This window comes from Podarcis raffonei, chromosome 1 (genome assembly GCF_027172205.1).
Source record: "Podarcis raffonei isolate rPodRaf1 chromosome 1, rPodRaf1.pri, whole genome shotgun sequence".
Lineage (NCBI taxonomy): Eukaryota > Metazoa > Chordata > Lepidosauria > Squamata > Lacertidae > Podarcis > Podarcis raffonei.
Window position 1 is genome coordinate 32,319,011 of NC_070602.1, and position 13,028 is coordinate 32,332,038.

A 13,028-nucleotide genomic window follows, 5' to 3' on the forward strand; every position below is an offset into this window, starting at 1 on the left:
AACCCGCAGCCCTCCCAAGGTTGTTGGCCTACAACTCCCATCATCCTTGACCACTGACCATGCTGGTTGAGGCTGATGGGAGTTGGAGCCCAGCAACCTCTGGAGAGAGACCAGTTTCCCATTTAGACTTTAGTCTAAAACTAAAGTGTAGAATGCCATGATAATGCACAAGGTGACTTGCTAGGTTTGCGAAGCTTCTTTTCAAGAGATGCAATTCTTGTCGTTTATATACAGGCAGTGACCATTTTATGCCCGTCCGATGGACACGTGACCACACACAGGCTCATCATTGCAGACCTGAAAGTGGCCGGAAAATGGGACACAAGAAGGCATAATGGAGCGGGGTGTAATGGGGGGGGGGTATTGTGCTCTGCCAATGTGTGTGGGGACAGAGCACAACTGGTAGTTGCCTGTATACTAGTTCCCCATCTAGGAAGGCATAGATGCTTCCCAGCACTATAAAGGACGTTTCTTGTAGCGATTGGGAAGAACTGAACAGAAGTTGTCCTAAGACTGATTGTAATATTTTTCCTTTGTGTTTTCTTGCTCTGTGTTTGCCAAATCACTTTCTGTAGTCTATACTATGATGACTATTTTGTTAATCAGTTCTACCCAATTCTATATATTACAGTTTGCATTCCTTACTTTACTGTTACTGTTCAGTTATCTTTCTGTTGAAAACTTCAATAAAGTGTTTTTGTTTTTTTAAAATACCTCCTTTGAGCTAGGGAAAACTAAATTGCAATTGCCATCACGCTGTGTGAATGGAAAAAGAGTAATAGATTTTAATCTATGCTTGTTTGCTTTTAATTTGCTAATTATATTTTTAAAGATGCAACAATACAGTGTGCTGCATTCATTAGTTTAATTTTTTCAAAGCAAACTCGAAATTGTAGATAGAGCTAATAATAGAAAGCAAATATCAAATGGAACACTTAAAACTTCCAATTCACTTTCCTCCAAAGGCAAAACCAAAATGTTATGTTTCTGTTTACCTGCTGTGAATGTTAACTAGGAGCTAAACTGAAGCAGCTTAATTATATGTATCTCGCATGCTTTGAAGAACTTGGTCAGAGCTAATCCATGTGGTCGAATCAATCAGTTTCTAGAATCTCAACCATATCAACTTGTTTGTCTCTCCCCCATGGCCTTAATGTGAATGTGGATGGATAACCAAGGAACAGCCCTTCAGCTCTGTGCGTGTTGGCAAGTTCCTCTGCTGTCAATTGTGCACTGCTCCTCGTGAACAATCTATGTGTGACCTCACAGTTCATCCAAACCGGATAATGACACCTGGGATCTCTCCTCTGTGTGTCAGCAGTTGGGCCCAGTTCCCATTTCAGTGGCTTCTTTCCACCCCACTGGGCTAGGGCCAGCTTGACCAGTGTTTTCCCCTCCCTGAGCATCCTGAACTAGCAAAGGATCTGGCACCCTTTAGGCCATCTTAATTTACGGTGGCATAAAGTATGCCATCTTCCTGTGTTTAGGATGGCCCAGAAAATCATAGTCAGAGCAGATCCACAGAAATCAGTGGGCTTAAATTAGCCATGAGACATTTTAATAATCCCTGTTTTGCAATCCCGTATGGACTCTGCCAATCCAACTCTTATCATCCACATCAAAATCCCTACCCGCCATCAACCTCATCACTCCCAAGCAAAGATGAGAGATTCAAGTACCCATAGGACCTCAATTTATGTTGCAGGCCCTCTACTGCAAGAATTAACAGTATTTGGGGTGAAGCAGAGGGAAGGGTGATAGGTCTGGTAATAAAGACAAGCAGTAGACTTGGACTACTCCCCCCACCCACCGTGTGTGCATTGTCCAGGCAAATAATTTCTCAGAAGAAAACTTAAACCTCTAATACAGTGGTACCTCGGGTTACAGACACTTCAGGTTACAGACGCTTCAGGTTACAGACTCCGCTAACCCAGAAATAGTACCTCAGGTTAAGAACTTTGCTTCAGGATGAGAACAGAAATCGCGTGGTGACGGCCCGGCAGCAGCGGGAGGCCCCATTAGCTAAAGTGGTACCTCAGGTTAAGAACAGTTTCAGGTTAAGAACGGACCTCCAGAACGAATTAAGTTCTTAACCTGAGGTACCACTGTATTCAGTATTCTAGTCGAGGGGTAGTCAATATGAAGTACTCCAGAAGTTGCTGGACTACATTTCCCATCATCATCCTTGACCATTGGTGATATGGGCTAAGGCTGATGGGAAGTGTAGTCCACCAGCATCTGGCGGGCACTGGCTGATCAAGCCGAGCAACTTCAGTCTCTTATTCCTTGTGCCTTGGCTTTTGACTACTCTTAGTCTGCAGTACACTCCTATTTTCTTTGCATGAGAGTTAATGGCTGAACATGCATTTTTCTTTTTATAAACTTGAGTCTCTAGCTATTAGTCCAGTGGGATTCTGCACAAGAGAAATCTGCAGTGTTGAATGCATAATGAGAAGAAAATATTTTATTTGCCTCCATAGATTTGTGATTCATTTTCTCAATGGCTAATCCCTGGAGACTGATAAAGTTCTAGAGCCTAGAAATAGCGGAGGCCAAACATAAATCAACTTTTTCTCAGGAATGAAGTTTATTCTATGCATTTATTATTTCTTTGTTTCTTGGATATGATTTTTGTGTGTGGGTATCATAATGGGAATATTTATTTCAAACCCTTCCATTTCAGGCAAATGAAATGAAACCATCAACTCCTGCTTGCATTTTTCAGTGTGCTGTCTTCATGGTGACTAGGTTCTGAATCAAAATGTGCATATTTTGAAATATTTGTTTTCAATGAATATTGAAATTAAGGGCAGCTCATAATACATTTGCATTAAATATTTTGAGGTTACAAGGGGTGCTTTAAAAACTATGCAATCCTGAGCTGGGATACTGAAAAATGACAGTACATGAGAAATTTCTTAAAGGAATCCATCAGTTTGAGATCTTTTTGAACCCTAATATACAAAATCTCCCCCACCCTCGAAAGAGGGCTACTTAGGAAAATCAAAATTCTGTATATCTGCATCTGATGGAACTCAATCACTGCCTGTTGTCCAGTTAGGACCCTACAAACGTTATAATCACACGCATGATTATAGATGGTGGAGTTTGATTGCATCTACTCAAACTCCTCATCCCACATGCATTAAGCATCACTTCTGAAAGAAATAATAATAATAAATAATAATAATAATAATAATAATAATAATACTACCACCACCACCCCGGCCACTCTGAGTGGCTTCCAGCAAAATATAAAAATGCAATAATACATCAAACATTAAAAACTTCCCTTTCTGCTGGAAACCCTGCTGTTCACTTCATACACCCAGTTTGCCATATGGACCTTGTTCTGAAGGAAAAACCATGCCAGCAGCAGAACGCATGAATCAGACCTTACTCATGCACAGAGCCGTCTTTCCCATAGGGCTTAGTTGTTCGTTGCGCCAGGGTGCCAACCTCTCAGGGGCACCCAGCGAGTGGGGGAGCTGCGCGGCTTTGCCAGCGGCCTCCTCTTTCCCTGCACACCTGCCAGCTGCTCCCCGTCAAACATATGGCTGGCGGGCATGCAGCTTACCTCCCAAGCTTCTGTGAGGATTGCTCTCCCACAGAGGCATGGGGGAGAGTTGCGCCCCTGCCCATGGCTGGCAGTGCACACCTTCGCTCCCCCCCCAAATCCGTGGTAATTTGGGGGCGCTGGGTGGATATTTGCACCCCGGTGCCGCATCTGCTAAAGACGGCCCTGCTCATGCACAAATGTATTCTATTCCAATAGAACTTACTGATCTTCAGTTATATCAGTATCTTATCCTACTGTAATTAAGGATGCTTTGGTTCTAAAGGTAAAGGGACCCCTGACCATTAGGTCCAGTCGTGACCGACTCTGGGGTTGCGGCGCTCATCTTGCTTTAAAGGCCGAGGGAGCCGGCGTACAGCTTCCGGGTCATGTGGCCAGCATGACTAAGCCGCTTCTGGCGAACCAGAGCAGCACACGGAAACGCCGTTTACCTTCCCGCCGGAGCGGTACCTATTTATCTACTTGCACTTTGAGGTGCTTTCAAACTGCTAGGTTGGCAGAAGCAGGGACCGAACAATGGGAGCTCACCCTGTTGCGGGGATTTGAACCGCCGGCCTTCTGATTGGCAAGTCCTAGGCTCTGTGGTTTAACCCACAGCGCCACCCGCCTCCCTGGTGGTTCTAAAAAGGAAGGCAAATTGTTTATGCTGGGGAAATGCTGCAGTACAGTTTAACCGAGCAGCCGCCACCCTGAATCCGAAACTAAGGGTTTAATCCTGGTGCTTTGGCATGCAGCGCCAATGGAATGTTTTGTGATATTGTGCTGGTGTAGCAGCTGGTAAGCTATAAGCTAAGCAATTATTTTGCTGGCACAGCACATCTTATTTAAGGATTGTAACTAATTTAACAGGTCTGTGCCTATCACTAAAACCTGATACCATTTGTGAGATGTCTACTGGGCCGTGTTTAAGATCTTTGTTTTAGTTTATAAAAACTTAAACAACTCAGCACCAAGTTATCTTAGAGACTGCCTTGCTGTCCCTGTGCTGAGATGATGAGGCCTTGCGGGCAGAGCCATGCATTAAGCATGTATTTATCAGCAACAGGACCCTCAAGTGGGGTTGCAGCAACATTATGGAACGTTTACAAGAATACAACGAACAATTTCATATGGCGTGCAATTTGGTGTTTTTAGTTTAACTTTTATATTTGTATATATTTTTGTCTACTGCTTACATATTTTATATAACGCAGTCCATGCTTTCTTAAAATATATTAATAAATGTCTATTTTTCGCATGAATACAAAGAGCAGGATTCACCTAATGAACCATGTTAAGGGCTTTGGCTTACACAGTGGGGCTTATCCCCTCCCCCCCAAAGAAATTGGCTGGTGGGGAGGGATGTCCGCACAGCCCCCCAGAACAGCATGCAAGGGGCAGGGAAATTGTTCTGTCTGGCGAGTTTTATCTTAGGGTTTCTAATAAAGCATACATGTTGTTGTTGTTTAGTTGTTTAGTCGTGTCCGACTCTTTGTGACCCCATGGACCAGAGCACGCCAGGCACTCCTGTCTTCCACTGCCTCCCGCAGTTTGGTCAAACTCATGCTGGTAGCTTCGAGAACACTGTCCAACCATCTCGTCCTCTGTGGTCCCCTTCTCCTTGTGCCCTCCATCTTTCCCAACATCAGGGTCTTTTCCAGGGAGTCTTTTCTCATGAGGTGGCCAGAGTATTGGAGCCTCAGCTTCAGGATCTGTCCTTCCAGTGAGCACTCAGGGCTGATTTCCTTAAGAATGGAGAGGTTTGATCTTCTTGCAGTCCATGGGACTCTCAAGAGTCTCCTCCAGCACCATCATTCAAACATACATGGTGATAACCTTGGTTATTGCTTTCATCTCCAAACAGTGACATGATTATCCACCCTTGTTTAGATGCTTCTTTTTTTTTAAGTCCCTCTTCCTAAATCATTGTATCTTTCCATTTTTGGATAATCAGTATTGCATCTGTTTAAAATCACATGGATATGAATGTAAGAATAACCTGCTGTATCAGACCAATGGCCCATCTTGTCCAGCATCCTGTTCTCACATTGGCCAACCAAATGCCTTTGGGAAAGCCACAAACGTGACGAGTGTAAGAACACTCTCTCCTTCTGCAATTTTTAGCAACTGGTATTCAGAAACATACTGAACGTAGAGACAGAGCATAGCCATCAGCTAGCAGCCATGGATGATGGTTCAGGGTAGTTTAGAGAGTTGGGCTAGCACTTTATTTCTGTGCCCAAACTTAAAACAAAACACAATGAAAAACAGCTGCAGAGGCTTTGGTATGGTAAACAAACATCAAAAGCTGCTTTCTCTCAAGGGAAGAGTGCCATCTTCTGTGAAATTTAACATGTGCTTCTATGAACTTTAATGTTTTCCTGCTGTAAAGTCTCCCCATAGGAGAAACAGCCCCACTGCAGCCCCTTTGTAAGTGCTTCCAGTATCAAATATTTGTTCCCATTCAAATTGCCAAACATAAAAGAAGAAAAAGCAGAAATAATGTAATAGCCCTCTTTGTCCATAGGCAATCATGATCAACAGTGTCTTATATTAGCAGTTCAATATCTTTGTTATATGTCTATGGTCTCCCACACAAAGGCTGGACAATTCAGCTAAACTCCTGTATCTGTGTTGGTTTAGTCTGCCTAGTGCAGAACACCCACTTGTCAAAGTGTATTTGCGTGATGGCGAAAAATAAACAAGTGTGGTGTTATTTAATGTCTTATCTTCTTATCTTCAGTGTATACACTGAATGAAATTTACTTTCTCAGTAGCTGTTCAGGATCAAGCCAGTTGAGCAATTGTACAGAAGCGGTAGAAAATGGATTGCAGAGTATTGTTTAATACATCTCTTTATTAAGCTAACACTGAATTACAGTATTGCTAGGGGAAAATGACAGCGTAAGAGATTGAAACCCTCTTAAAGAAACAGTGACCCAGATTTGAAAAGTCATTCAAAAAATATAAAAATAAATACGTTAATTAAAAATTGGCACAATGGAGGTTCTGTCAGTTGTGAACAATTTGCTGATTTCTCCCCCTTTCTATTTGGTGGCATGTGAGCTAATACACTGAAAGCGGAGCTTCTTTAAATAAGCTCTTCAGGGAGGCAAGGTACAATTAGCAAACATATAAAAATGGTTTCAGATGAATAATCTACAGAAAAATGAGGGAACTGAAATTCAGACTGAAATATTTAAGCATGAATCAATAATTTCTGTGTTGGTGATTGAAATAATCTAGTTGTCTCTAACCTCAATATTTGAACTTATTCCCCCCCCCCTTTAGTTCCATGAATCAACATCATTACCAGTTTCTGTGCAGCATTTGATAGGATTGCTGTATAAAATGGGGGCAATGGGGGCTTGTCCAAATTACATTCAGCCTGCCTTTTGACACCCCCAAGTGAAATTAGGCAAAAGTACATGTTGCTTCATTTGCACACATTAACCCCTTTCCTATCCCCTCTGTTCTTTTGTTTTCCCTCTTTCTTTTACTGTCACAGACCAAATTCAAGGCACACAATCCAGCCAAATTTAAATAATTTTAAATCTTGAAGATTTCAGTGGGATAAATGCAATCCTATGACAGTCGGCAACTTTGTAGAAAGGAGGAGTTGCAATTTTAATTCATTAAACGTCAGTGGGACTTAAGGGCATTGTCCAGCCAAACTGAGGCTATTTGGAGCAGGAATCTCAGAAAAAAGTGAGCAAGCAGCACTGTTAAACCACATCTCCTACTTTTTTTTGCTTTACACCTGAAATGTATAATTTAACAGCACTGCAGTCAGAGAGAAAATTTGGTCCTTTCATTAAGGGTACCAGACAACTATAGCTGTAATATTCAGGCTACTTATTACAAGTTGTTGTTAACATTATGGGTACATAATTTTAAGCAATTTTCAGTGTTCCCGATCATCGGAAGAGTACATTTAGTGGGAAAGAGTTGAAGTACATCACCGGAGTACATTGTCTTCCATTTTGCATTAATTTTATGCAACGGTGTAAAAATAAAAGGCAAAATGATATATTTTATCAGACTGTATACCTGTGATTATTTTAAAACAGGAAGGAGTATGAGGGATTGCACTTTAGCTATTGTCATATATGAAACAAAACATTGTTGGTTTTCCAGACATGGACATGAACAACAATAATAGAAACAAAAGACAGGACACAGAAATGTAAGGAACAAAAAGGAATTTCCCCCAAGATTACAGCCCCCCACCCCCCAGAGAGTTTCTTGAACAATTCCAACCTGTGAATTGTTATTAATTCAGCTTTTGAATAATTACCAAAAACTGCTGCACATCAAAAGCTGTTCCAAAAGAAAACAGTTTTAAAGAGAATAATTTTCACAGAGCAGAAACACAAGTATATTGAGTAACATAAAAACCTGATTGGTCTCACATTTAAAAACAGGAGTCCCAGAAATGGAACAGACAGCAAAGCACTTAGACAGTGTATTACAAATTAATGATGAAGAGGGCTGCAAAGGCAAAAGTGGGAAGGGGCTTCAACAAATTCCTGCAGCTTGGAAATGGGGTGGGGTAGCAATGGGCTGGATCCTTCCCTACCCCAGCACCTTGTTTCTGTACAGTTTGTTTTTATTGTAGGGTCTCCTCCTGGGTTGCTTCAAAGAAAGGACGTTTGGTCAAATGGGTCCACTTGACTTGACCCAGTTTGGCAGTTCTCTTGGTCTTAGATTCCTCCCTAAGTCCCTAGTGATATTGGAAATATCCCTCCTGATTCTACTAAGAATACCGCCCATGGCAAGCCTCCAGGGGCAGCAATGCCCATTACACCTGGCAGCCCGTGTGTACTTCGTGGAGGTGTCCAAAAAGTATAGATGGTGTGTCACTTATAAAAAGGCTGGAGCCAGACAAGAGGGTGTAGCTATAGCTTATTACATCAGACCCTTCCTGTGAGCGTCTCCAGGCCATCTAGAAGTGAGCCTTAGGATTCTTTTGGCAAGGCAATTTGATTTGTCTTGAATGTTATTGGTTTATCTTAAGCTACCATTGAATGGGACGTGGGTGGCACTGTGGGTTAAACCACAGAGCCTAGGACTTGCCGATTAGAAGGTTGGCAGTTCGAATCCCCGTAACGGGGTGAGCTCCCGTTGCTGCTCCTGCCAACCTAGCAGTTTGAAAGCACGTCAAAGTACAAGTAGATAAATAGGTACCGCTCGGGCGGGAAGGTAAATGGCGTTTCTGTGTGTTGCTCTGGTTCACCAGAAGCAGCTTAGTCATGCTGGCCACATGACCCGGAAGCTGTACGCCGGCTCCCTTGGCCAATAAAGCGAGATGAGCGCCGCAACCTCAGAGTTGGTCATGACTGGACCTAATGGTCAGGGCTCCCTTTACCATTGAATAGTTTCCCCAAACTACTAAATAATGGCCCGTTCCCCAGAAGTCCATCAGATTTACTACCTAGTCGGGAGTACTTTGTGCATTGTAGTTGAAATAATTTGGCACCCTTAAAAAAAGGAAAGTCTTTAAGATAAACTGTCTCTTTAGTCTGACTCACCAATTCTTTTCTCCAGACAGAAGGAGCCCCCTTAATTTCCCGCCCTCGTACCGCTGACGCCGCCTATCACACAGTCCTGGCAGCTCTTTAACCTGCTTTGTTTACACACCTTTATGATATGTACCCACACAGCGCTACGCTTCCCAGATCAAACATCGCTGGGAGCGCCCAGCGCCCGGGCTCTCGACTGTCACGGAGGAAGGTGCGGGTGGGTGTAGGGAAAGCTATTTATCTCGCTCTTATCAGCAGCCTGCTGTTGCCGCGAGATAACGACATAATCGCCTGGCTTTCCAGCAGGCCGGTTTCCTTTCCCTTTCCAAACGGATTGCCATTTCCCCTTGAGCGCCGCTGAATGCCAAACAGAAATTTCGTGTCCAGGGGCGGGGTGTGGGCAAGCGACACCGTATTTAGCTTCGCACTTTTCCGGAGCTGCCTACAGACAGATCGAAGATCTATGCTGCCCCAAGGACTGTTTCCTTGCAAAGGGGTCGGTTGCCTCCTGCGTTTGGGAAGCTCTTGGCTTCCTCCGCCTCTCGGGAGAAGAGAAAAGCGCTCGAGGCGCGCGCCTAGTTGTGCGCTCGCTTTGCCAAACATGATTTCTGAGACTTGGAGGAGTTTGAGGCAACAAAGCAAGGCTCTTCTAATGCCCCTCTGGCCAGTCTATGTGAGCGCCCTCTGAGCATGTTAAGAGTGCTTTCCAGCCTCAGAAGTGAGAAATTACACTCACACACACACCTGTGTTTATTGGTTGGGTCCTCTAACTTGGAGTCCCAGCACCTCTCCCCCTCCATCCCTCTCTCTTAGTAAGCAAACGCCGCTTAAACAAATAAAGACAAGCTAGGTCTCGATTTGGTTGACAAAAAAGCCACGTCTCTTCTTCCCAGGGGGCCTTGAAGGCAACGGACCTCAGCTTGTGATCTGCCACCAGCAAGTAGAGCAGAGGTGACGTGGACAAAAGGAGCAACTCGGGAGAGGGGTGGGGGAAGAAAGAAAGAAAGAAAGAAAGAAAGAAAGAAAGAAAGAAAGATATCACAAGTGACCCACAAACCGACCCACACTCAATGGCCTGGTACCCAAAGCGCAGCGCTGGGGAGGTGGTGGTGGTGGGAACCAAAGTCTTGCTGGGCGAGCTGTGGATTGATCGACGAGGGTGTCCAAAGCAACTGCAGGTAAGAGGGAAGGGGTGCCCGGGTTCAACTGAGCAGAAAGGACGCGCGCGCGCACATATCCCCCCCATTTGATGGGCAACTAGTGCAGTGCTGCTCTCTCTAGCTACATCATATGCAGAGTTGGACGGGACCCCCGGGCTCATCTAGTCCAACCCCTGCAACGCAGGACTCCTGTCGTCCCTGGGGGGGCTCGAGCCACCAACCTCCTGGGGGTTGCACTGACCCATTGGCGCCCCCTCTTCTCGACCCCCGTCCCCTCCCCGGATCCGGCCTTCCTCTCCTGGTGGGGGAGAGCGGCGAGGCCTGTCCTCAGAGGGTTGTAATCCTGGAGGTGCACGTCCCGTTCCTGTACATGCCTCCGGACTCCCCGAAGTTGTCCTGGGGGAAGTCCTCGACGCTGTACGCCCTGCTCTTGAGGGCGGTGGCGTAGTAGTCGACGGGCTCCTCGGCGGCGTTGTCCATCCAGCTGAGGCACAGCAGCCTCTGGAAGGAGCGCTTGAAGTTGTCCGAGAGGAAGCCGTAGAGGATGGGGTTGGCGCAGCTGTTGGCGTAGCCCAGGATGACCGACAGCTGGCTGATGGTGGCGTCGTCGGGCTCCACGAACAGGTTGACCAGCTGCACGACGTAGAAAGGCATCCAGCAGATGACGAAGACCATGACGACCATCATGACCATGAGCGTGATCTTCCTCTCGGAGCGCTTGCGCTGCTGCCAGCCGGCCTTGAGCGCCACCATGCGCATTTTAGCGATGATGAGGATGTAGCACAGGCTGATGGCCACCACGGGCAAGAGGAAGCCCATGAGGAACGTGTACACCACGAAGACCACCAGCCACTTCTGCTTGGGCTCGGGCATCATCATGTTGCAGGCCACCGTGCCGTCCGTGTTGGCTTCGGTCTTGGAGAAGATGATGATGGGCAGGATGATGACGATGGCCAGGCCCCACACGGCCAGGTTGACCATCTTGGCCACGGTGGGCCGGCGGTAGCGCGACGCCTTGATGGGGTGCACCACGGCGATGTAGCGGTCGACGCTGAGCACCGTCAGGCAGTAGATGCTGGTGAACATGTTGACGGCGTCCACGCTGAGCACCAGGCGGCACAGCAGCGAGCCGAAGGGCCAGTGGTGCAGCAGCGTCGACGTGACCAGGAAGGGCACGCTCAGCATCAGCAGCTCGTCGGCGATGGCCAAGTTGAGGATGTAGATGTTGGTGGCCGTCTTCATCTTGGCGTAGCGCAGGATCACGTAGATCACCATGGAGTTGCCGCACAGACCCACCAGGCACACCACCGAGTAGATGAAGGAGATCAGGATGGCGCTGCTGCCTTGAGACTCGCTGCCGCCGCTGCCGCCGCCGCCGCTCACCGTGCCGTTGGCAGCGCCCGAGGAGTTCCTGGCGCCCGCCGCCGGGTCCATGCCTCCAGCAGCGCCCGCGACCAGCCGGGCGCAGGGGCCATCCTCCGCCCCGTCGGCCCGGGCTCACAGCGCCGCCCGCGCTCGGGCCAGCCGGCGGCAGGAGGGCGTCAGCATTCTCCGGCTGCCGCTGCGCTGCTTCTCCTCCTCCTCACGCAGCTTGGCAGCATCTGAGGAGCGGCGCGGGAAAGAGCCGTCCAGAAGCAGGAGAAGAGGGAGCCGGGCGCCGCCGTGAGTCCGATTGGCATTAATTGCAGCCTGCCGGCTCGGAGGGATGATTAATAGGCGGCAGGAGGCGCGTCAGAGTCGACGAAGGGGAGGCGGGAGGAGGCTGAGGCGGGGAACGCGAGCGGGAGGCGGCGCCGGCGCGCCTCTCTCCTTGCTCTCGCCCTCTCGCCTCCAGTTCCCGCCAAGCTGCTCCAGAGGGCCAGGCGCTCTCCCGCTCTCCTCAGTCAGTCAGTAGTCGGAGGAGTCGAGGAGGGCGAGCGGGATTCCTCTGGTAAGTGGTAACCCGACCCGGGTTCTTGTGGTGCCGCTTCAGCCTCCTCTGCTTCCTCGCCGGGAAAAGCCACAAGTTGGAAGCCCAGGCGGGCACTGGCGCGCTCACCTTCGAGCCAACCATGCCTCCCCCCCCCATTTGTTTCGTCCTCTCCTTATCTTCTCAGCGCCACCTCCCTCAGAGCGGACATCCTAGCGCAGCCTTGGCCGATCCAGATGTTTTGTGCCGATTTGTGTTCCGACATCCGACACCCCCCTCCCCAAATAGGGGAGGACTTTGGTGATCTTCCAAACATGGCGCCGCGTGCGATGCCAAAATTTGGCGCCCCCAAATGGATCTGCTCACTGATGGATCTTCTCAATTTTGCACCCCCGCAGCTGGGGAACCGCCAGCACCGCCCTAAATTCGGAGCTGCCCTTCTCACTTCCCCACCTTTCCCTACAAGCGATTACTTCACTGTAACCTACCATTTCACTTCTCTGCCTTCCACCACATGCTTCGTCCTTCAACCCCAAATGTGCCCCATCCTCCTGTCTAATCTGGTTGGCTCCAGATTTTGTGGGGCCCCAGCAACATGCTTGGTGGGACCTGACCCACCTCCACCCCCTTGCAGTCAGTCCAAACTGTGGGCCCAATCCCAATTGCTGGATCCAAACACACAAACACACAGAGAGTGTATATGCACAGGTGAGCAAACAGCGACTGTTCCTTGTAGCATTGCTGCGGCACGCTTGTCCGAGGAAGTGTAAATGGCAAAGGCGCACTGGCTGGAGCTGCTTGCAAGAGAGCAGGTGAGAGATGAGCAGAAATGATGTTTCCTCTGCCTGGCTACCTTCCCCCAGGGGGAGAGAACAGGCAAG

The 13,028-nt window shown here is 47.7% G+C and overlaps 1 protein-coding gene across 1 annotated transcript; it reads right to left on the reverse strand.

Annotated features, from left to right (window-relative positions):
* Positions 1-9,845: 9,845 nt before the first annotated feature.
* SSTR1 (somatostatin receptor 1) lies at positions 9,846-12,543 on the reverse strand. Its single transcript, XM_053380000.1, has one exon. The coding sequence runs from the start codon at positions 11,670-11,672 to the stop codon at positions 10,566-10,568; it is 1,107 nt and encodes a 368-aa protein (XP_053235975.1). The 5' UTR covers positions 11,673-12,543; the 3' UTR covers positions 9,846-10,565.
* Between the last annotated feature and the right edge of the window lie 485 nt (positions 12,544-13,028).